Genomic DNA, 22997 nt, shown 5'->3' on the forward strand with positions numbered 1-22997 from the left:
AGAGAGTGACATTTGCGTCTCATTCAGCCCGTCTGCTGTTTTTGTTTCGTTCAGATTTTTTATGTAGCATCACAAAGCTAAAGTCAGACAATTTTGTTTTCGTTTCAAATTTCAAAATTTCACAATCTAAATAACATGTATGCAGCATCTTTGTTTGGATCGTGATTAAAATACACAGGCAAAACCTTAGTTTACTTTCATGGAGAAATTTCTTTTATTTGTATTTATTTATTTCATTTGGGAATTGTTTTAAAATTTCAAGTTAGTATATTGTTTGACATTTTCAATTTCACAAAGTAATGTGCAGCCTTTTGGTCTGAGAAATAACAAAAGGACACCTTTTTAAATTCGGTCTTAAATCTAATTTTGTTAAAGAAATTGTGAGAAAATTGTATTGTGAAATCAGTATCGTGAATTATATCACATCGTGAGTTGAGTGAATCATTACATCCCTATATGCTACTAGTTTTTGCTGTGGTATCGTAGTAAATTGTTATTTAAATAATAAAGAACCATATTTTTTTTCCTCATCTGAAAAATGATCCGATCTGTGACTCAAAATGTGATATGATAATGTAATACATTCCGAACCGTGAGATTTGTGATCCGTTGCACCCCTACTCTCTTGACTTGTTATTTGAAGAAAAAATACAATATCTTTTATTCGGGCTAGTTAAATTCATTAGAAGAATGCCTGCCCGATCTTCCCTCTGCCCTGTATCTTAGTCTCTCATTGGCTGTAGGTCATCGCCGATGTAGTTTTCAGTCAGAACTCATTTCACACAGCGTGATTGTGAATCGCCGACAGCTCCAGATATTTAGCATGCCAAATATTTCATGGGCGTTGGCGACGCGTCGGCGATTCCCTCAGATCGTGTCTTTGATAATTCACACTGCGTGATTGTCACTCACGTGAACGAGCCTCCGATTTCGGGCATTTGTCGGTGATTTCGCAAAACCTGTCAGCGAGTGAAAAATCGGGCTAAAATCGTGCAGTGTGAACTCGGCATTAGGTGCCACTGAGATGTTTTTGGAAGACTGTACATTTTAGGAATTTATATGATTTATATGAAACATTGAAGACTAATGTTTTTTTGTCTTGTTTGCAGGTGATTCCTTGTGCCCAGAGAGATGCTCTTTACTGCCTTCACGAGAACGGTTGCATCACACTGCGTGTGTGCCGTTCCACAACACCTTCTCCTAATGAAACAGGAAAGACAGGTTTTGTTCCTTTACATCTATCCTTCCATCTGGGGGTTGGGCATATAAGTAATTTTTTTCACCACAATAAAGGTGTACATATTACAGTATAGTTGTTTTTACTGAAAATGTAATGACAGGAATGATATGGGTAATCCTATGAATTAAATATTTTATAAATGACAGGTAATTAATTCATCTGTGACTCCATGTCTTGAATTGTATATTTATGCAACTAAGCTATGGTTCATGTTGCACCAGCAACACCCCTGAATAAGTTCTTCCCCTGTTTTTACTTGACTTGTGATGAGAAATGTGGTAATTTATCTTAAATATGTTATGTGTTCTGTTGTTCCAGTGATTGATCCAGAGCAGAATGTGCAAGAGTTGGTATACGATCTCCGCTCCCAGTGTGACGCCATCCGTGTGACTAAGACAGTGCGGCCCTACCGAGTGGTTATCTGTCCTGTCAACGAGAACAGTGCCGCCCTCATAGTCAGTGATGGAAGGGTAATGCTGTGGGAGCTCAAAGCTCATGCCAGTAAATCATATTCAGGCCTGAGGTACAGTTCTTTAAACATAAAAAAACTGATTTATATTGTAAGACATTACAGACTAGTAGCTGACTTGAAAATAGTATTATAATAAAGGCTTTGCTTACTTTGCTTGATATACCTTCTTGGAGCATCAATTCTATGCCGTTTTAAATACCACATAGTTTTTATACTAATTTAATCAATCTGCCGTATCTATCATGTTACTTTCTGACTCAACCAATGGTGTTAATTTTCAGAACTGTTATTGAAAATATATTTTCACATGTCAAAAAAAACAAAACTGTTTTTTTTGTTTTTTTTATTGTACAGTGTATATGCTTGCTTTAATAAAAATGTACTGAATTTTAGTAATGATAATAATACAGTTACAAAAAAATCACAGAAGTATTGCACAAATGAGAATTTGGTAGAGAAATTTGCTTAATTCTGAAGATAATGCCACAAAGCAAAATATCTTTATGGTTCCTAAAAATAAAATGAATAAAATAAAATAATGTGTTTGTTTGTTTGTGAGATTTACCTACAGTACATATTTTTTTCCCCTCAGTTCTGGATTGCCACCTTTGTATTCTCCCGTGAATTTCTGTGGAACACCTTTACTTCAGAATCAAAAATGCATCCCAGATCTTTCTCTGAATACAATGATAGGTAAGATAGCCATCCTTCCACATACACACACATTCCTTTTAGTTTCTAGATATACCACATTTAAAGAGTCTCAAGCTTCATTCTCCTGCCTTTGGCTTGAGGAGATATTTTCAGACGGAAGAACCTGAGGCCAGGTCTGTCTTGTCTTTGTCAGCAAGAGGCTTTTATCTGTACATCTTATTTATCCTTTTAGAAACGAGCCTTGATAACATTCTTAGTCTGTGGTATGGCTTATCTCCTGTTACGTCTTTAATCCTAGGCATTGAACAGCTTTTAAAGGGGTCATATGATGCTTTTTTAAAGATCATTATTTTGTGTATTTGGTGTAACAGAATATGTTGACATGCTTTAATGTTCAAAAAACACTTTCTTGTGTTCTGTGCTTGAGCAATGCTATTGGTGGGCTTTTAGGGTTTAGAAGAAGTTTTAAACCTGTGTGACTTTATTTTTTCCATGGAACATAGAGTATTTTAAAGAATGCAGTTCAGCAGGGCCGTGCAGAGACCTTTGGAGGGGCAGGTGCTCAAAGTATAAAAGGGGCACATGGAGCACGGCTTTTAATAGGGCTGTGCTCCTTGCTGAGACATGTATCGAAACGGATGCTTCTGTATTGATAGCAGCAAATGCCGTGAATATTTTTTCTTGAATGGAAAAAATCTTTAAAAAAACTACTTTCTTGATCAGTTATATTCACACACATTTATATCTGATTCATGATTGCTCTCTTGGTTTCTGATTTAGAATGAAACTGAAATTCACACTGTTTTGAACAATGAGGTTTATGGAATAACAATGAGGGCCAAAATCTCCAACCTTACGGACAATATTGACATGATCTTTAAATATAAAAATCTGGTAATGAAGCTTTTGATGCAGAACTTATTTTGTTATATTGACCAGACAATGTGAAAGCAAAATGAAAATGAATGTGTTCTTTCAGGATGGAAATGCATCCTGTGTTTCTTGGGATGGCAAAGGTACATTATGGCTGAAGTGATCTGCTTCAATCATCAAACCCAGTTCATTCAGGATTTTTTTTTTTTTTTACAATCAGTTTCATTTGTTGCTCTCTTTTCTTTGAAGGAGAACTTAAATGGACGACATTCGGTTGTGCGACAGAAACAAATATCAGCAACACCATAAAGTGCTCCTGCTCACATCTGACATTCTTTGCAGTGCTGATGGTGAGAAGCTTCTAAGGGAAGAACTTTCTCTTTCATAATACCCGTTTTATTTAAAGATTTCATTGAGTCAATATCAGTCTTTTAGTCCCTGTCTACATGCTAGTGAACATGTAAAAGATGAAAAAAATATATATATTTTTAAGCATTAAAAAATTGCTAACAAGGTCTGATTCTTGCAAACAAACAACAAATGGTTTTAAAAATCCTCCCGCTGATCTGTTTCATTTTGTTTTCTCTGATCCTTCAGTCTCCGCCAGATGCAAATGTAACAGCACCGCATCTGGAATCATTGACCTTAATTTCTTCTGTCGGCTGCGGCATCTCCATGTTTTTTATGGCCATCGCTTTATTCATGCATTTCCTGCTATGGTAGAGTATCTTAAACTTTATCATATAGTTAGTGCTATTTAGTAATCAATGATCACTAATACTACACTAAGACACAATCTTCACTCGGAAATTGCTAGTAAATTTCACAAATACAGTAATTATAAAGAAACAGCAAGTAACACATTGAATTAAAGTTGTAATTTTAAAGTAGAAATACTGAAACACAGGGCCGTACAGAGACCTTTGGAGGGGCAACTGCTCAAAGTATAAAAAGGGAACATGGAACTTTTAATAGGGCTGTGCTCCTTGCTGAGACATGTATCGAAACGGATGCTTCTGTATTGATAGCAGCAAATGCCGTGACGCAGTTTTGAAAAAGAAACACAGAACAGAAAAGACCATTTTAAGTTTAAAAGTTAAATAAATAGTTCTTTGCACCTCTTAATCACTCTGAAAATAGAAACGGAATTAAATTAGGCCTATTATTATAATTGAGTTTACAGTGTATGGTGGTTTTGCTGTTGTAAAGACTACTGTTGTTGTAGAAAAAATATTTGTCTTATTTAAAATATTATTCTATTATAATCCTGTTCTGAATTTATTCATTTTTTAAATTATAATGATGATAAAAACAGGATTGATAAGTAGCCTATAAATCGGAGGATAAGAAAATCAGTATAAGCCTGTTTTATCAGGGTTGTGATAATTATTTTTAAGGAGCCTATTATTATTATTGAGTTTACAGGGTATGGTGGTTTTACTGTTGCAAACACTACTGTTGTTGTTGTAGAAAAAATATTTCTGTCTTATTTAAAATAGAATTATATTATAATCTTGTTCTGAATTTATAATTTTTTTTAATTATAATGATGATAAAAACAGGATTGATAAGTAGCCTATAAATCGGAGGATGAAAAAATTATGAGTTTTATCAGGGTTGTGATAATTATTTTTAAGGCAATCTACGTTTTTAAAATAAATAGGCTACTGTAATAGAAAAAAGTTCAAAGTAATAGTTTTTTAGTCTGATAACATAAAGACAAGACCCCTCGACGCCCTTTAAACTTTTCCCAATCAAACAGCAAGAACGAAAGAGAACAGGCACCTTTGTTTATATTGCTGTGTGTAGAACGTTAGCTGCATTTTTAATATTTAATTTTAAATAAATGTAATTTCGTCCCCCGCACTTTATTCGGGCAGCTGTGTTCACGTAGAGGTTTCTAGATTTAAATTCAAAGAGACAGTATCGATAGTCTATGCATGACCTGACGTTTTATTCGTATCCAAAATGAGGAGAAGTGAATATCTGGAGCGCTCAACACTCTCATGCAGTGTATGTTTAATTCATACTCGAAGCCGGAGGGCGCTGTCGTGCAGAAAGTCCAAAACAGACTCATAGAAGGAATGACTTATGACGTGCTGGAAACCCTAATATGAACAAAAGCATCCGGCTATCTATCGCTGTAGCTGAGCTGAATAAAAAGCTGAAAAAAACGTGAAGACAATAAACACATGATTGCGAAAATATACGGTTTATGTGTGTTTTTCAAGTTATCTCCAGGTAATAAATAAACTTTATGAATAATGCAGTACTGATTGACATATCATTTAGTAGCCTATAGAAACTATACATTTCCTGCCTTATTCTGTGATAAAAAATCATAAACCGATCATAAAATTGTCATTAGAAAAATATTGAACTAAAATATTATAGCCCCTTGCTGCAGCTAACCTTACTTCCACAGGCTACAAACAGCAATATAAACAACAGCTGTGCATGCTCTCTTCACGCAGTTCTTGTATAATAATAATAATTTAATAATATAAGTATACAAGCACACCGCTCCGCTGAGAACTCCACTTACCGGCAGCCACGGACGTTATGAAGGATAGTCCCTGATGAGATCGTCAGGTGAAAGGTCATCATCATGTGGATAATTGTATTTATGACTAAATTATTATTAATTCATTTTACTAATAGTTACATTGGGCAGGCCTTCACAAAATGGCGTTTAATTACAAAAAAAAAATCAAATTTGCCTTGACAAAAGGGCTCTTTGGGCATCTAGGGGAAAAGGGGCAGGTGCTCAAGCTCCCATCGCACCCCCCTCTGCACGTGCCTGCAGTTCAGTAAATGAGGACTGATGCTTTCAACAACAAAAAAAACATATGCTGTAAGCTGAAAGCTGTGGACTTATAGTTTATTATGAATTCATTTATGATAAAATTTGCTTATCTTCACAATAATTGATGCCAATGTTTTAATGTCATTTCATTTTTGTTACTGTCAAAAATCCATACACACAATGGGTATGTTTACACTTGGTCACTTCATGCATGAGCAATGAGCAAAGCAAACCTGGTCTTTCATGATTGATGATTTAATTGTCACCTTCTCTCATTTGGCTTTACAGCAGCCTTAAAGAGCTGCTCTGTTGTTTCAGTTGATATGGTGTTAGATCAATTATGTGATTTGTCCCTGTTCCAGGTCACAGTCTGATTTCTGGAGTGGACTCCCCACGACCCCTGGCAGGTCAACAAGAAGTACATCTGAAGTTCCTGTTGACAGGTCTGCTGTCTGGCCTGCCTTTGCCCCCATTCTCCCTCCGGATGTGCCCTCCGCTTACCACAAAGAACATCAACCATTACCAGCCCTTATTGGCTGTGGGTGAGTACTTCACATGCAAAGACCAGATACATTTTTCTTCTCCATTCTTCAGATGACATTTAAACATGCCCCAGCTCAGCACATCAAAGTGTTGGTGTACAGTTTCAGCCCTTATGAAACACAACATATGTGACCTGTGCTGGCAAAATGAGTCACAATGAGCAAATTTTCCAAAAATTAGTTTTTATTTTCATTAAAAGACCTTCAAAATGATGTATGATTTATTGTAATCGGACAAAAAATGACAATGAATTCAGCAAAGTCAGTTCTGAGAAAAATCGAGTTAAAGTTTTCTGAAGGTTCCAAAGCAAAATCACCTAGCAACAGTGCATTGTTTCCTCCACTTCTTTTCATAATATTAATTACTATATTAATAACAATATACCATATTGTATATTATGTTGTATATTGTATATATTGTATACCATATAATATAATATCACAATATAGCCATTTTTTATTTTATCTTTATTATTAAAAATAAAAACAGATGCAAAAAACAACAACAGTAGAACAAATGTAAGAAAGAAACAAGCCTTGATGCTGGCATGGCACTAAAACGTGAATAAATGAAGAAAGAAAGAAACGATGATCGACAAAGTAGTCCGTGTGACATCAGTGGTTCAACTGTAAAGTTACGAAGCTACGAGAATACTTCTTTGCGCAAAGAAAACAAAAATAATGACTTTATTCCGCATTTTCGTCTCTACTGCATCACTTTGGACGCGCGTTCACGACAGTATCATGACGCGAGCGTGTGGTGGCGCTGACCCAGATCCCACACGGACTACTTTGTCGATCATCTTGGTACTTTTCTAGACCTTGAACCGTGGTAGTTACCTTGCTGTCTATGGGGGAGGGTCAGAGAGCCCTCATATTTAATCAAAAATATCTTAAATTGTGTTCCAAAGATGAACGAAGGTCTTATGGGTTTCGAACAACGCAAGGGTGAGTAATTAATGACAGAATTTTCATTTTTGGGTGAACTAACCCTTTAAGGTCATGTTTGCCTGTTTTATTTGCACTTTTGTTAATTTTGCTGTTGTATTCAAGTTCAGTAACTTGCTTTGCGTTTTGAGTTAATTTTCTACTGCTCAAAAATTATCCACCATAATTGTGTTTCGTGTACCATTTTTATTGGGATCGCGTGCTGGCGTAAGCAACTTTGTGCACGATTCAGTAAGCGGCAGCGCGAGAAGCGAGTGGAGAAAAGGTACTCCTCTCAGAAAACATAGAAATAAAGATAATTTTAGATGTTTAATTACTATGTGGAGCATTGGGATCACTAGACGAGGGCTGAATGAAATATTTTTTTGTGTAAACCTGAAATTTGACCAAAATCTACATTTTTCTTTTTTTTTATTTGCCTGTAGCTCATAATTAGCCTGTGTGCATTCCAACTCATTTTGCCAGCATGGGTCACATATAAAGACATTTTAAAATCCTGAAAAGTGGCTTCCTGGCTTTGTCTTGGGTGCTGTTTGCTTGTGCCATGAGTGTCCAGCCCAGAATAAGTTTAGTTTGGCTTGAATGCTTTTTGTCTGGAACTGGCTAGGAGTTGGGTGGAAGTTAGTCATTAAGTAAATGTTGGTTATTAATTATTGGTTATTTTTAATGTCACATTTTCCCTTCTTTCCCCTCTTTCTCTGCCCACATACACACACCAAACTTCTGTCTTCAGTCTACCACAGAATACATTTTTTAAGCCAATCATCCAATAGCCCTGACATCATTGAATAGTTTTTAGTCATTGAATAATAATAATTGAATTAATATATATTTTTAGAGTTTTATGACAGTCATTCTCAATACAGATGAATGGATAGTGCCAAACAGTTCATCAAGCTTGTTGCAAAATTGTTGGTGACTTATGAAAAATGTCTCTTCAAAAAAATATTTTTCACAGTATAGTTAAATTATAGCTCGCTCAATATAGCTCACTTAATCAATATATCATGCAAACATATTTAAGATGGATAGTCAACAAAATGATTAGCTGTTTCCACACAAAATCGGCGTATGCAGTGAACTTTGTGGCATTTCTTTACATCTTTTCTCACTGGTTGGTTCCTGCTGCATCACCCCACCATGCTGAGGTCTAGCTCAAGTGTAAGGATTGCAGATTTTTGAAGTTTAGTTTGACTGAAATTTAGGTTTTGTTTAAAGATGGCAAATTTAGACATTCACGTAAAGTGAGAATTAGATTTAGAGCGTGTTTACACTTGGTCACTCAATATATCAGCTCACTCAGTGGTATGTTTTTGCACATACAGAGCGGCGTTTCAGCCAGAGCATGAACACAGAATTGATTCCTCTTTCGCTTGAACGGATACATACACGCAAAATTATCTCAAAATAACTATCTCGGCAAGTATTTTCATGTCTTAAATGAACGTAAACAGTGGAGAAAGAAATCACACGTGCATCATTATATTGGATCCGTGCATTCGGTCTTAAAGGGGCAGCAGCCTGTAAATACCTGCTGTTTAAGCGCCACCTGCTGTCAGAAAGTGACATTTGCGTCTCATTCAGCCCATCTGCAGTTTTTGTTTCGTTCAGATTTTTTATGTAGCATCACAAAGCTAAAGTCAGACCATTTTGTTTTTGTTTCAAATTTCAAAATTTTACAATCGAAATAACATGTATGCAGGATCTTTGTTTGGATCATGATTAAAATACACAGGCAAAACCTTAGTTTACTTGTATGGAGAAATGTCTTTTGTTTGTATTATTTATTTATTTGATTTGGGATTTGTTTTAAAATTTCAAGTTAGTATATTTGTTTACATTTTCAATTTCACAAAGTAATGTGCAGCCTTTTGGTCTGAGAAATAACAAAAGGACACCTTTTTCAAAAAAGTTTGTTTGTTTTTCTCATAAGTAATGTATAGTCTTTTTCTGAGTGAGACCTAATTTTTTGACAGCAAAGTGAATGAGCCGAGAAAACAAAATCATATGAGCTGAAATGACAAAACTGTGATAAATTCTTATGCAAATGTCATTCATCACAGCAAGGCCATACTGTAGCTGTTCTGTTACTCCTTCTTAAAGATTCTGCAAAGATTGAAAGCGTTGCACAGATATTAAAAACTCAAGTGCACAATTTACAAAACAAATGAAACTTTGACAATTTGTAGACTAATGTGTAATTTGAACTAGCTGTGGCTAAAAATAGAGCTCTAATTGAGTTAAATCTGTTACTCAGTAACAGAGAAATGAAAAATATATTACAGTTTAAAGACTTCATAAGTATGTGAAGATCTGTTATACTGAATTATAGAAATATCAATATGTTCCAAATGAGGTTCACCCGGTTTAGTCAGTGGATCTTAAATTGTAATTTGAGCTCTGTGATTGGTGGTATAATTTTCTCCACTCATCATCTCATTATTGGAGTCAACACAGTGGTGCAGCCTTGATGAGATTTTGTAGCTCCCTGAATGCACTATACATCCAATTGAGCAAGCACACCAAGCACTTAAAACCATGTAATGTGAATTCCTCTTGATGGATGCCTTTCTAAAGTAACTCCATTGCACAGTTTTTCAGGAGTGCCTTAGGGATGATACAGAACTTCAGACACTCTTTCTGCCTCAATGCACAAGGACTGTTGCGGAATCGTTCCCAAGAGCTGATTTTTTTTAACCATCTCAAAACTTTAAAGAAGCGATCTTGATGAGTAGTCATTTAGCACTTGAGGGAAAAAAGCTCCATCTGCGATTGACTCCACTGGTGTGACATTTGAAGCCAGACAAGTGTACAGTTTTAGATGTATCAGCGTCAGTCAGTTCAGTCTACATACTATCCATAAGAGTGTAGTGAATTTGCTTTTGCCAACATACGGAGGCGAAATAGTATAGTGATGTGTACTCACATCACCAGTGACGTTATGATATTTGGATCACGTGTCATTTAAGGTGTGGTTATGAGTACATCACATAAGAAAGATTGGTGGGATCTCTAACTTGTAGAACCTCTTTCTGTATCATCAACACAAGGAAGACACAAGTGTAATAAAATACATTTTATTAACAAAGGATAGACAAGAGTAATCACATCTACTAAATGAATACCATAAATGAAATAGGAATAAAGTGCATAAGATGCATAAAATGCTAGTGATTATGTTGGATGTTGCTATGTCAGAGCTACGTTATCTGGAAAGATAAACTGTTGCTACTCTAAAACAAATAAGGTGAAAAACCTTATTATGCATCAAACAAATATGTGAAAGATTATTTGTAATCAAAAGCAATCAGCTATATAATATCTAATGTAAATTACAAAAATCATATACTGATAATGTCTAACAATGCCAAGGTCTCTGGAAGAGGTTTGGATAAGTGATAGTTACATTCTCTGTGGTCGAGTGAGCAGTCCGGTGGCGGTGACTTCATCCTCTGGTTGTGCTGGTAACAATGCAGTGGGAAAAGGAGCAGGAATCCGTTTCGACAGCCTTGAACACTAAGTGCTGTAGGATGCTGATCTCCTGGAGTAGCAAAGGGTCCTAAAATCTGGAACACGCAGATGTGGCCCTGGAGTAGGTGTAAAAGGTCCTTGCCTGGAACACACAAGCAAAAGTACCTTGAAGTGAAGGTTTGCTCCGGGAGCTTAACCCTGTTGCAAATGTCTGTGTGTCTTCGGCCTCTCTGGGATTTGTCTCTCTAGGATGGAGACTCAGGACGTACTGCATCTGTTGTTGTCTCTCTGGACGAAGACTCTAAATGTAGAATATCTCTCTCCTCACAGGCTGGAGGCTCAGAACGTGGTATCTGTTATTGTCTCTCTCCTTACAGGACCGAGACTCAGAACGGTTGTGTCTGTTACAGTCTCTGTGGACAAAAGACTCAGGATGGGTTGTTTCTGTTGCTGCCTTCCCTGTAACAGGTTGGAGACTCAGAACTTCGGTGTTTCTGTTAGTGTCTCTCCCTTTTAGGACTCCGATTCGGAACTTGCTCTGTTAGTGTCCTTTCCCTGACAGGACTCAGACTTAGAACAAGGAGTGTCTTTTGGGAAGGTACCTTTATCCCTTTCCGATGAGGAGGAGATTGCAATCTGGCACTTCTCCATTTCAGTGCCGTGATTGGCTGTTTCCATCAGAGCGGGGGAGGGGACACAGGCCCACCCTTATTTCCTCCTGTGGAACTTATTTGCATAGTAACACACATTTAGAAAAGTGTCACTAAGTCCAAACATGATGGAAGAAGATTGAAATGAATGCGTGCATGCATGGTTGTGTAAGATGTTGCACTACACATTGCTGTCACTGAGAATACTTATTTCTCTGAATAAGTATAACGTGTGTTGTAGTTTGCATCAGTTTAAGGGTTGAGAATATAGTTATGAATGGATTTGGATGGAACTCTGTGATCTCTCTTTGTTTCTCCCACTGCTGCTGCATCCAGAGGTCCTAAGGAATTTTTATGGGCCAAAATCGTAGGAATCAGTCTGTTGGTGGGTGCAGGGCAAAAACTGCATTTTGACCAATGAGACATCCTGTCCTTCCCGGGCTTTGTACCAAAGGTCTTCTTGCGCTCTAAGAGGTGTCTGGCTGTTGTCCTAGTATCTTTATCTGATGGGTTTTGGACAGTTTGTTTATGTTAGCCCACCAAGATCCAATCAAAATGTAGCAAACCTTTGTCCACTATTGTGGTCAGAGAGGGGCCCCGCCATAAACTGGGCCCTGGAATGTGCTGTCCACTACAAGAGCCTTTGAACCGAAACCAAGAGCCTGGTCTTCTCCAATAAAAATGAAGCGAACACTTAACTGTCTCAAGCACTCAGATCTGAAATTACTCTTGCTTGTTTTATAAAACTCTGTGATTGATGGAAAATTATCTATGAATAGCCTGTATGCATGTAGTCTGACACTGTGGTGCCTACTACTACGTATTTCCTGTGTACATCCAGCTCATTATTTTGTGGCAAATGATTCTGTGGACTTTATAGCAAACATATATACAGTGTCCAAGAGAGTTCAATGCACTGCAACCGGAGAAAAAAAAAACACACACACACACACATGCAAATAGAATAAAAAACAGTAAATGAAGAAAAAGTATTTTATCAGCTTGACAGCACGTGCTGCAAATACTCACAACGTATAGCACAGACCACAATGGAAATGTTTCAAGGGGACCCCAACAAGTGATGAACCTGGCTGGGACATGCTTATTGTTCAATATGTACTTGTGGTGTTGTCGATGATCTGAAATGATTTTAAAATCCTGATTGTATGATTCCTTAGCCGTTTGGATATTATTAGTATAAATAATCTGACAAAATACACAATTAATTGTGAAACGTTATGTAATCTGGGTTGTTGTTGGAGTCCCCTTGAAACATTTCTGTTGTAGTCTGTTCTATTTGCATCGATTTTCTGTATTTGATTGTAATGTGGGTATTTGCAGCACATATACAGTATGTATTTGGTTGCTTTGTGAGTATTTGCAGCACATGTTGTCAAACTAATGATGTTTTCTTAAATTGCTGGTGTTTTTTAAATTTACATGTTTTCTTCAGTTGCAGCACAAGCTGTCTTGGCCACCATAAATATCTCTTTTAGGGCTGAGTATCACCAACAACCTCACAATTTGAAATGCATCCCATTCAATTTAGGGTTGCACAGATTTGTCAAGTAGTTGTCACTAGTCCGTGCATTGCGTCTGTGTCGCTGTTTGCTGATCACAACTTCAGTTGTGCTTGTTCAATTGTTTTCAATTGAATTCAGTGGATGTTTGGTCACAATTTAATAAAACACATTAATAAACATGCAAGGATCGATTTTATCACTGCAGTTCCAGAATAAGTAGAATCATGATTCGTTGATTAATTTTATCGGCACATTTCTACAAACGCTAAAATAAAAACCTATCCTTAACATAAATTGTCACCCAGACTCTGCCCTGTCCCCATCAATAAACCCTCTGAAACACTTCACTTCCTCTTAGACTTCCTCATTCACTCTCACTCATATCTCCTCTCAGTGCAACATCTATCAACTACTACTCTTCTCCACTGACGGGATGAATTATGTTCTGTTCAGTATGAGCAGGCTGTTTTATGAACTGTCATTAAAATTTCTGAGAATGTTTACAAATTATTTATTTATATTATTTATTGTGATGATTATGATGATTAGTATTTGTAATCAAAGGCAAAAAAAATGAAAATGATAATGAAATGATTTTAATTAAAACTGTGATCTTTTTTTATTATTAATAATAATATTAATGACTTATCAAGGATGATTTAAATAATAATCTAGTCATATTAACTTGCCAATTACAGCATTCATTTGTGTGTTTTACATGTTTGCCCATTAGGTACAAGCAATGGCTCTGTGCTGGTGTACAACTTGACCAGTGGCCTCCTGCACAAAGAACTAAGTGTCCATTCCTGTGAAGTCAGGTAAGAAGCCTTGGTTTACTCTGTAATCATATACCTGTACATGCATTCTGTTATGTAAGAATATCATACACCTGAACAGTGGTTTTTAGTTCTGATTTATGCTACGGGGCCGTTGAATGCTTGAATCTGATTGGCTGACCAACGTTCTAAGGTGTGCAATTATTTTCAGGGAAACGCATGGCGAACGTAGTTCCAGGCAGCTCTAGATGGCATTACATGTAAATATCACTTCGCCAAATGATTTCAGTTATTTCAAAAGTCCTTACAGCTTACAACAGCAAAATAACCAAAACCCACAACGACACTGGCCAAACAAATAAATATAGTAAGCAATAGGATAAAAACGAGAGATTATTTCCATGTTTTGCCACAAAATTATGTTTTATTATGTACGTAAAGCACATACTCTATTTCTCCCGCTCTCTCTCCCTTGACTCACACACATAGTTTGCACACACGGATACATACGCTCTTATGTTGTTACCGCTATCAGTTTTATCAGTAAAATAATTTAGAAACTTAAAAGCTACATGACATTTCTCACAAGCGAGGTAACGACGGCGCTGTTCATGAAGAAAATGAACTTAAAGTTTCACTATTAGTAGAGACACTGCTGCCGAACACTTTTGAGAGACACACAGACTCACAGATGTAATTCACATGCTCTCTCTCTCTCTAATAACTTAATGAAATAGTTGCATAAGTCTGCTATCAACGGCTCAGTCCCACGTTAATAGGTCTAAATTAAATCTCCGCTTCGCGTCGTGGCCGCTTCACCACCTCGGGTGTGCATTATTTTTCTAATAATTCAACGGCCCGTCGTCAGTTATTCCTTACGTATTATACATTATGCCCTTATACACAGAGTTTTCACACCTGCGGCCCGTTCTTCGTACCTCGCTTAATACATCTGAGATGATTTGAAAGATGCCAGATCTTCTAATCGTGATAACTGGTCTCTGGCTAATTTGGTTCTTCAAACAAATTTGCGGATTTGATTAAAATGTATGGATTAAGTTGTCTAAGATTACTGCATGTTCTCGTGTTCCCCGAAAAGGGCAGATGTATCAATACACGAAACCACGATCAGCAATGCAGCGATTGGCTGGCGGCAAGACAGCAACGTAATGACATCATATAATTAAAAAAGACACCTGACGAAAAACTTGACAAATTTCTGGACCTTTATAAGGAAACAGCCAAGCAAACAAAAAAACTACATAAATGGTATAATAGATCAATTAAATGTGCACTGTTTTTGTTTTATTACTTTTTTTTTACATGATTCCCAATTATTTATATTCACATTTATAGTATTTATAGTATTTGTACAGGCTTTATATTTTTTTATTTCCATGTTGTAATTAGCAATTCATTTAATGTTATCTTTGAAACAGATTTGTTACGTGACAGCATTAATTAAAGTTTCTTAAGGGTCAAGATCAAGTTATCTGCATCTCCTGCGCTCCATCAAGCCACTCCCATAATAGCTGTCATCTCTCAAATTAATGCACGACTCTACATTATCTGTATAGCATGTGTGTAAGACTCGAATACAATTATGAAATAATTATTTTATGACAAATAAATCTTTCAGTGAGTAAAACTGGCTGTGTCTACAGTATTAAAGACTACACAACATTATTATATTATCTTTTAAATTAATTTTTAAATGTCAGAATAACTGTATAGCATGTGTGCAAGACTCCAATGCAATTATAAAGTAATTATTTTATCATTAATAAATATTTCAATGAGTAAAACTGTCTGTCTATAGTATTATAGACTACACAACAAAATTATATTATTTTTCAATTATTATTATTTTAAATTACTGTCCCTGGATCAGTAGGGTACTCTTCTAATAAATTAGCAGTGGCTGGGACAGATTTTAAGTATCAATTTTGCTTAAAAATATGCGATCTAATCCTGTTTACATGAAATAAACCTGCTCCCGAGGTTTAATCTTACGGACCTGTTGCTGTGACAGCAACTCCGGGATGAACTTTGAAGAACCAAACAATCCAAGATCATGCCAAATCGTCAACAGTCAAATCCAGCTAACTGAGTTAGCGTCATACATAGAACGGATCCCAGGCTTTTTTTAAATGTTAGTTTTGGACTCTGCACATTTTCTCCCTTAGTTTTGTTTAGGTATAAATGAAAACTGCAGTCATGCTCTGATCCACATCAAAATAACTGGTCAGAGGTCATGTGAATGTGGTAGTCTCAGTCCAATTGAAAATCAGCTCTGGAGCGGTTTACATGTAGTTAGAGAGCAATTTAACCCAATGGATCAAGCTGTGTCATAATTCATAATGGGAAATGCATTACATAAAAAGCAGAAGTGGTTAATTCTGTGAGTGAGCACTAGAGGTGTCCTTGACTAAGGATTTTCATAGTCGAATCGGAATTTTCGAATCTTGCCGATATTCGACTGATAGTCGAATCATATGTTTGGGAGCAGGGGGCAAAATACATTAACAAGAGTCAAGTCAGACATTCGACAGTCATGATTACGTTAACACAGGCAAAATGTGTAACGGATGCCTCGCAGATACAAACACGGTAAATAATGTTTTATGATTTGATTAAAAGATAGTTAACATTAAACGTCAGCGAAACCCTAAGAATTCACAAAATTTTTTACAATAGTACTCTCATTATAACTTTATGTATATGACAGTAGTTATTAATGTTCTGCATTTCTGTTTTGAGCTGCACGCGCTGAAGATGACCAGTAGAATGAAGCAGCAGGTTTTTAATCAATGGGATTTAACTCATCATTTATCTCATATATAATACGCTTCGTTATTTATACAACATATCACAGCGTTTTATTATAATAGTGTTCTCATTATAATTATGTATAAAATAAATATAATATAATATAATAATATAAATATGTTATGACAGTCCCAGTCATAGTTATTCATATTCTGCATTGTTGTTTGTCCTGCTCGCGCTGCGCGCTGAAGAGATAATCACCGTAGAACTACAGTGCAACTCAACCAAATGCATCTTATACGAGATAAATAATATATACACGATATACAGTATTTAGACATTAATGGCTGTGTGTTGAGTTATTTTGAGGGGACAGCAAATTTACACTGTTATACAAGCTGTATAACAGTGTAAATTTTGCTGTCCCCTCAAACTCATTTTTTCAGTGTTGTCACATGAAAAGATATAATAAAATATTTACAAAAATGTGAGGGGTGTACTCACTTCTGTGAGATACTGTATATCGTGTATATATTATTTATCTCGTATAAGATGCATTTGGTTGAGTTGCACTGTAGTTCTACGGTGATTATCTCTTCAGCGCGCAGCGCGAGCAGGACAAACAACAATGCAGAATATGAATAACTATGACTGGGACTGTCATAACATATTTATATTATTATATTATATTATATTTATTTTATACATAATTATAATGAGAACACTATTATAATAAAACGCTGTGAATTTTTAGAGTTTAGTTGCCGTGTTTCTGCACGTTTATCATAGACTCAGAATTATGTTTGTCCAAACAAATTAATTCTGTTGTTAGGAACAGTTTTTATCAATTACGGGTCATCTCCAAACTTAAATCATTTTTGTCTTTTCAAGATTTGGAGAAGGTTATTCATGATTTTATTACCTCACATTTAGATTACTGTAATTCACTGTACTCAGGTCTTCCTCAGTCATCACTTTCACGCCTCCAGTTGGAACAAAATGCAGCTGCAAGACTGGGGCAAAGAGATATGATCATGTCACTCCAATTTTAGCTTCGCTTCACTGGCTTCCGGTCCATTTTAGAGTTCAGTTTAATATTCTGCTGTTTGTTTTTAAAGCTCTAAACAATCAAGCTCCATCTTATCTTAAAGATCTTATTATCCCTTTGTCATCTACCAGACTTTTAAGATCCACTGACAGGGCTCTTTTATCTGTCCCTCGTTCCCGTTTGAAAACTAAGGGTGACAGAGCCTTTTCAGTCACTGCCCCCCGTCTGTGGAACCAATTGCCTCTAGACTGCCGCCTTGCACCTTCCATTACTATTTTTAAATCGAGGTTGAAAACGTATTATTTCTCCTTAGCATTTTAATTTCATTTCATTGTTGTGTTATTGTCTGTCTTTTTTTATTCTTTTCTGTGTTTCCTTTTCTCTTTTAATTTTATTTTACATTGTTAAGCACTTTGGATAGCTTTGCTATGCTGAAATGTGCTATATAAATAAAATGTACTTACTTCAATGATAGGTTAGAATTTTGTGAAATTTTTTGAATGAAAGATCAAAAGGATAAACAATGCAGATTTATTTTCACAGCCGCCTTTGCACATATTTACCAAGGGTGCCAATATTAGTGGAGGGCACTGTATATCAGACCACCATCAGCTGTCACCATCAGACTACCATTTGCATCAGTCATTGAAAAACCCATGTAACTCGATGACTAATGCAGAATTACAGTGAACGTCTTCACTATATGGATGTTGAATTCCTATAAACGTGTTCACTAAAACTATGATGCCGCAGTGTTTCCAACTTGATCCAAGATCAAGATCCACTTTCCTGCAGAGATTATCTCCAATCCTAATCGAACACCCTCATGAACAAGCTAATCAAGGTCCTCAGGATTACTAGAAAGCTACAGGGCAGGTAAAGTTCAATCAGAGTTGGAGCTAAATGCTGCAATGTAAATCTCGAGGACCAGAGTTGCCCATCCTGATCTAAACTAATAAAATGAAGTTAATGCTTCTGTTATTGAATTCATTGCAGAATTTAGACCCTATGACACACAGGCTGCCCTCATTTTATTAATTATCTATCTTATTTAAACAGACACCATTTCCCCCTGATTAATTAAGCGAAAGATTGAATCAATTATGTTGTTAAGCAATTGATTAAAAACACCATCCATTGTCTTTGTTGAGAAGCAAATGTTTAAAATGTCTATAGACTAGAATATTACCTTCTTGGCCATAGATAATAATATCCTTATACTCATCCAACACACTTTTAATAGCATGTAGCTGTGCGCGGCATGATTAGGGATGATCCAGTTATGAGCAAAACTACGAATAACATGGAGTGCGACACAAACGAGGCTTTATTAACTAGACAAGACATTTCAGCTACTCTAACGTACATGCACACAGTTAGTCATAGGAAGAGGGTTAAAGCGTGTTATAGTTAAAAGTTATAGCATTATTTAATATTCAGCAGATCTGGTGTCAGGTCTTAATTCAAACACACCTTTTTAAAAAGGAGTAGATGATAGTAATCAGATCAATTGACTAGACTAAGTTTGAAACTTAGATCACCTGATCTGTCCAGAAGGCTTGTATAGTTGCTGAGGTCTTTGCTGAGCATCTCTCCAGAGGGCTCGTCTCTTTGAGGTCTTCACTGGCCGTGAAGGGCTGTGTTGTAGTTGTTTCTGATGATAAGGTGAGACACACAGGCTACTATAAGCATAGATGCCATAGTACATGGGTTGTTATGGGAAGTGTTCCGGCTGCCATAATTAATGAAGCCTACCAATCCCTTATGGTATTTAAATTATAGAAATTCGATAGTGTGTATGTAAGGTTAAATAGATTAGTTTAATCTACATTTAAACTGACACAGTGTGTCTGCCACCTGAACAATGCCAAAAAGACTGTTCCAGAGGCTGGGTGCTCAGTAGGAAAAGGATCAACCACCCACAGTCCATTATGATATATCAACTGGGCAGAATTTTGGGACTGCAATGAACGTGAAGGACTTTAATGCAATAGGAGCTTGCAAATGCTACAAATTCTAGAAATGTGGCTCTCAAACAGCAAATTGCTGATCAGATTTTTCACTACATTATTATTGTGGCCAATAGAATTCTTAATACCAATATATTGCAATGTCTATAGATACAGTTCAGTTGATTCAAAGCTTCAAAAAGGTTTTTTTTTCTCCCATCAGTACAACATTTTATGAGAATAACAACATATTTTTACTCCTAACTTGTGTTATAGCGTGTTTAAAATAACTTCGTTCTGTGAACTGATGTGACTTCTTATCACAGAATGAGGCAGAAATTATATTTTTTATAGTATTCTTTACAGTGGTAAAGTCTACATCAATTAGCATTGCATTATAATATATTCATTATATACAGTACATTATCCTTATGAAAAATACCCGGGATAGCTTGAAGAACACAGACGCGAGTGAAATCAACATATTTTTACTCCTTGTGTTATAGCGTGTTTAAAATAACTTCGTTCTGTGAACTGATGTGACTTATCACAGAATGAGGCAGAAATTATATTTTTTATAGTATTCTTTACAGTGGTAAAGTCTACATCAATTAGCATTGCATTATAATATATTCATTATATACAGTACATTATCCTTATGAAAAATACCCGGGATAGCTTGAAGAACACAGACGCGAGTGAAATGGTTGAACTGTAGAGCCCAGTATGGCCTATGTATTCATTGCATTTACAATTATGACCAGCATGTGTCCCCATTAATGTGTATACAATACAATATGTATTCTGGCCCATTGAAGGTTCACAAAAGCATGTAGCCTCCATTATCATTAAAGAGGTCATGGACTGCCTTTTTTATTATTTTACTGTTCTCTGAGGTCCACTTATAATGTTATCAAGATTTTTACACCAAAATCTTCATAATTTAGACGTAACAAGCTATTTTCTGTCCTGTTTTGAGCCCCCTCACCGGAACGCTCTGTTTGAACAGGCGTGGCGGATTGTAGTCTCGGAAGTAAATGCCCACTGGTATGATTGGCTAAAAGTTGTGAATGTTTGACAGCCTTCATCCTTCATAGATGGACGCTGCTGTGATTAAAGTTAAAAACGCATAAATACTCAGTACATATCAAATAACAAATATAAATATCTAATAACAGACAAAGCAATAGTGACCACGTGAAACAGATACTCACACGTGTGGTGTGACATCATTGTCGGATCCAATATAGTCTGCACAGCATCGTCTTTTAGTTTCAATCTTTCTGAAAATCCTGCATTGAATTGAGCCTTGTTTTTAAACGAATCCACTGTAAAAATGAAGAGAAGAAAGGACCAAGTTCTTACTGACATAGTCTGGAATTTCATTAAAAATAAAGTTCCACGCTTTACTTGGGAGTTCTAAACAGGCAGTGATGTAGAAGCAGGCATTGATCCTCTTCTCTGGAGGCGGTGTTTAGCCACACTATTGCGTCATAAAGTGGCACATTCCACAACCTGTCGTTATGGCAGATTGGCTTCTTCCTAGAGCTGGCCTCTTGGCCAAACTAAGCAATTGATGGGGAAGGGCCTTGGTTAGAGTGGTGACCAAGAAGCTGATGGTCACTCTAGTGGAGCTCCATGATCATGTATGGAGATAGGAGAAACTTAAAAAGTAATTTAAAACTGTTTAAAGTCATTTAAAACTGTAATTTAAAACCGTTTAATATAAGGCGGCAACATAAAACGTGAAAAAAATGGAGTATGAATACAGCATGCCTCGAGTACTTTATTGCTTATATAAAACGGTTACCATTCAGTACAAATATTAAAACCAACAAAATGTATGTGGTACTTTTTCAATTCAATTTTTCAATTCGTTAAGTGCTATCCTTTCCACTAGAAAATAGTTCCTTACAGCAACAGTACATGCCAAGAGAATGGTCCTAGGTGTAACATGGCCCATCTTATGGAGCTCAAATAAAAACAGAAAATAGGAAATGTTCTCATCCACTGTGTTATTTATTTATTTATTGACACCATATATGATATTTTCCCACACACATACATCTGCTCATCTCTCAGCAATGTCTGTTCAATGTCTGTTCTCCGTCTTTTAGTTTAAAACAGGCCATTTTGCAACACAACACAAGTTTGCAAGCATCATTACAGTGTGAATTGATGGGCATGCAGTACCATACCTGAAATGGAAAACTAATAAATACAGAAATATTCCCTCTACAATAATAATTCAGGTGTGTAATACAGGGAACATTTTTGACACTATATTAATTGTTTATTTTGCTATGGGTGTTGCACAGGGATACACAGAACCGTTGGGAGAAATGTACTTTATCATGAATAAAACTAACTGTATAGGGAACAAAATGTCCCAGATGTCTCTACCTTAAGTGATTCAATAAAACACATTAAAGCATAATCAGATCTGTATTATATACTCATGTACTGAATTTTCATGGTGCCACACACGCAGAAAGTCTAAAACTTCCCCCCAGTCTTGTGCCCTCAATCCATAGAGGCTTCTCATTTCCATATTATCTGCATATTTCTGAGAGAAGTGGCCTAATTAATCATGTGGCCATTTTGTGTCTCATTAGTGCTGTCTGCTTGGATCCCCTAGCCAAGACACACCACTGCTCTGTCTCATTAGACAGTCCATCATTCTATTCTGAACACAGAGAGCTTTCTCTAGACTCACTGCTTTTTATTTTTTTGAATCAGTTTTGATTTATAATAAAGGCCTGTCATGTCAAGTTTTCAAGAGCTTAAGTAAGATAACTGGATGCTGTTGTGCTATGGGTCAATTGTGCAGTAAGTGGAAAAAGAGGAAATTCAGAATATACAGTCAGTATAAGTTTATGTATATCATTTAATGTTTTAAAATAAAAGTCAAGTCACCTTTATTTATATAGTGCTTTATGCAATACAGATTGTTATTCAAAGTATGATAGGAAATTTCGGAAAGGCTAGCAATAGCGAGCTAGCTTTGAAAGCGTAAGATCCCACCTTCCCTGCAAATCACTCTCCAAAGCCACGTCTCCTCCAAAACACATAATTTCTACACAAACGGGTGCGGAGGTATGCAGATACGTATGTTGACAGGCAGGTAGGACAGCATATGGTAGCCCCCGGACCGAGGGATATGATTGGACCAACATGTTATGGCCCTACGCCTTCCACAGATGATATAAATACATTAAAGGGATACTCCACCCCAAAATGAAAATTTTGTCATTAATCACTTACCCCCATGTCGTT

The 22997-nt window shown here is 36.3% G+C and overlaps 1 protein-coding gene across 2 annotated transcripts in view; it reads left to right on the forward strand.

The window, feature by feature from the left end:
• wdr11 (WD repeat domain 11) overlaps positions 1-22997 on the forward strand; it is a 140106-nt gene that overhangs the window by 30596 nt on the left and 86513 nt on the right. The window contains exons 7-11 of one of the 2 annotated variants that reach the window (XM_016507319.1): positions 1110-1221; positions 1559-1763; positions 2305-2405; positions 6408-6587; positions 13913-13997. In XM_016507319.1, the coding sequence (XP_016362805.1) occupies positions 1110-1221; positions 1559-1763; positions 2305-2405; positions 6408-6587; positions 13913-13997 (683 nt within the window). The remainder of the gene's footprint in view (positions 1-1109; positions 1222-1558; positions 1764-2304; positions 2406-6407; positions 6588-13912; positions 13998-22997) is intronic. The other variant, XM_016507320.1, reaches the window with a different exon arrangement.

The sequence above is a fragment of the Sinocyclocheilus anshuiensis genome, unplaced genomic scaffold (assembly GCF_001515605.1).
Source record: "Sinocyclocheilus anshuiensis isolate Anshui unplaced genomic scaffold, SAMN03320099.WGS_v1.1 scaffold1938, whole genome shotgun sequence".
NCBI classification, from domain to species: Eukaryota; Metazoa; Chordata; class Actinopteri; order Cypriniformes; family Cyprinidae; genus Sinocyclocheilus; species Sinocyclocheilus anshuiensis.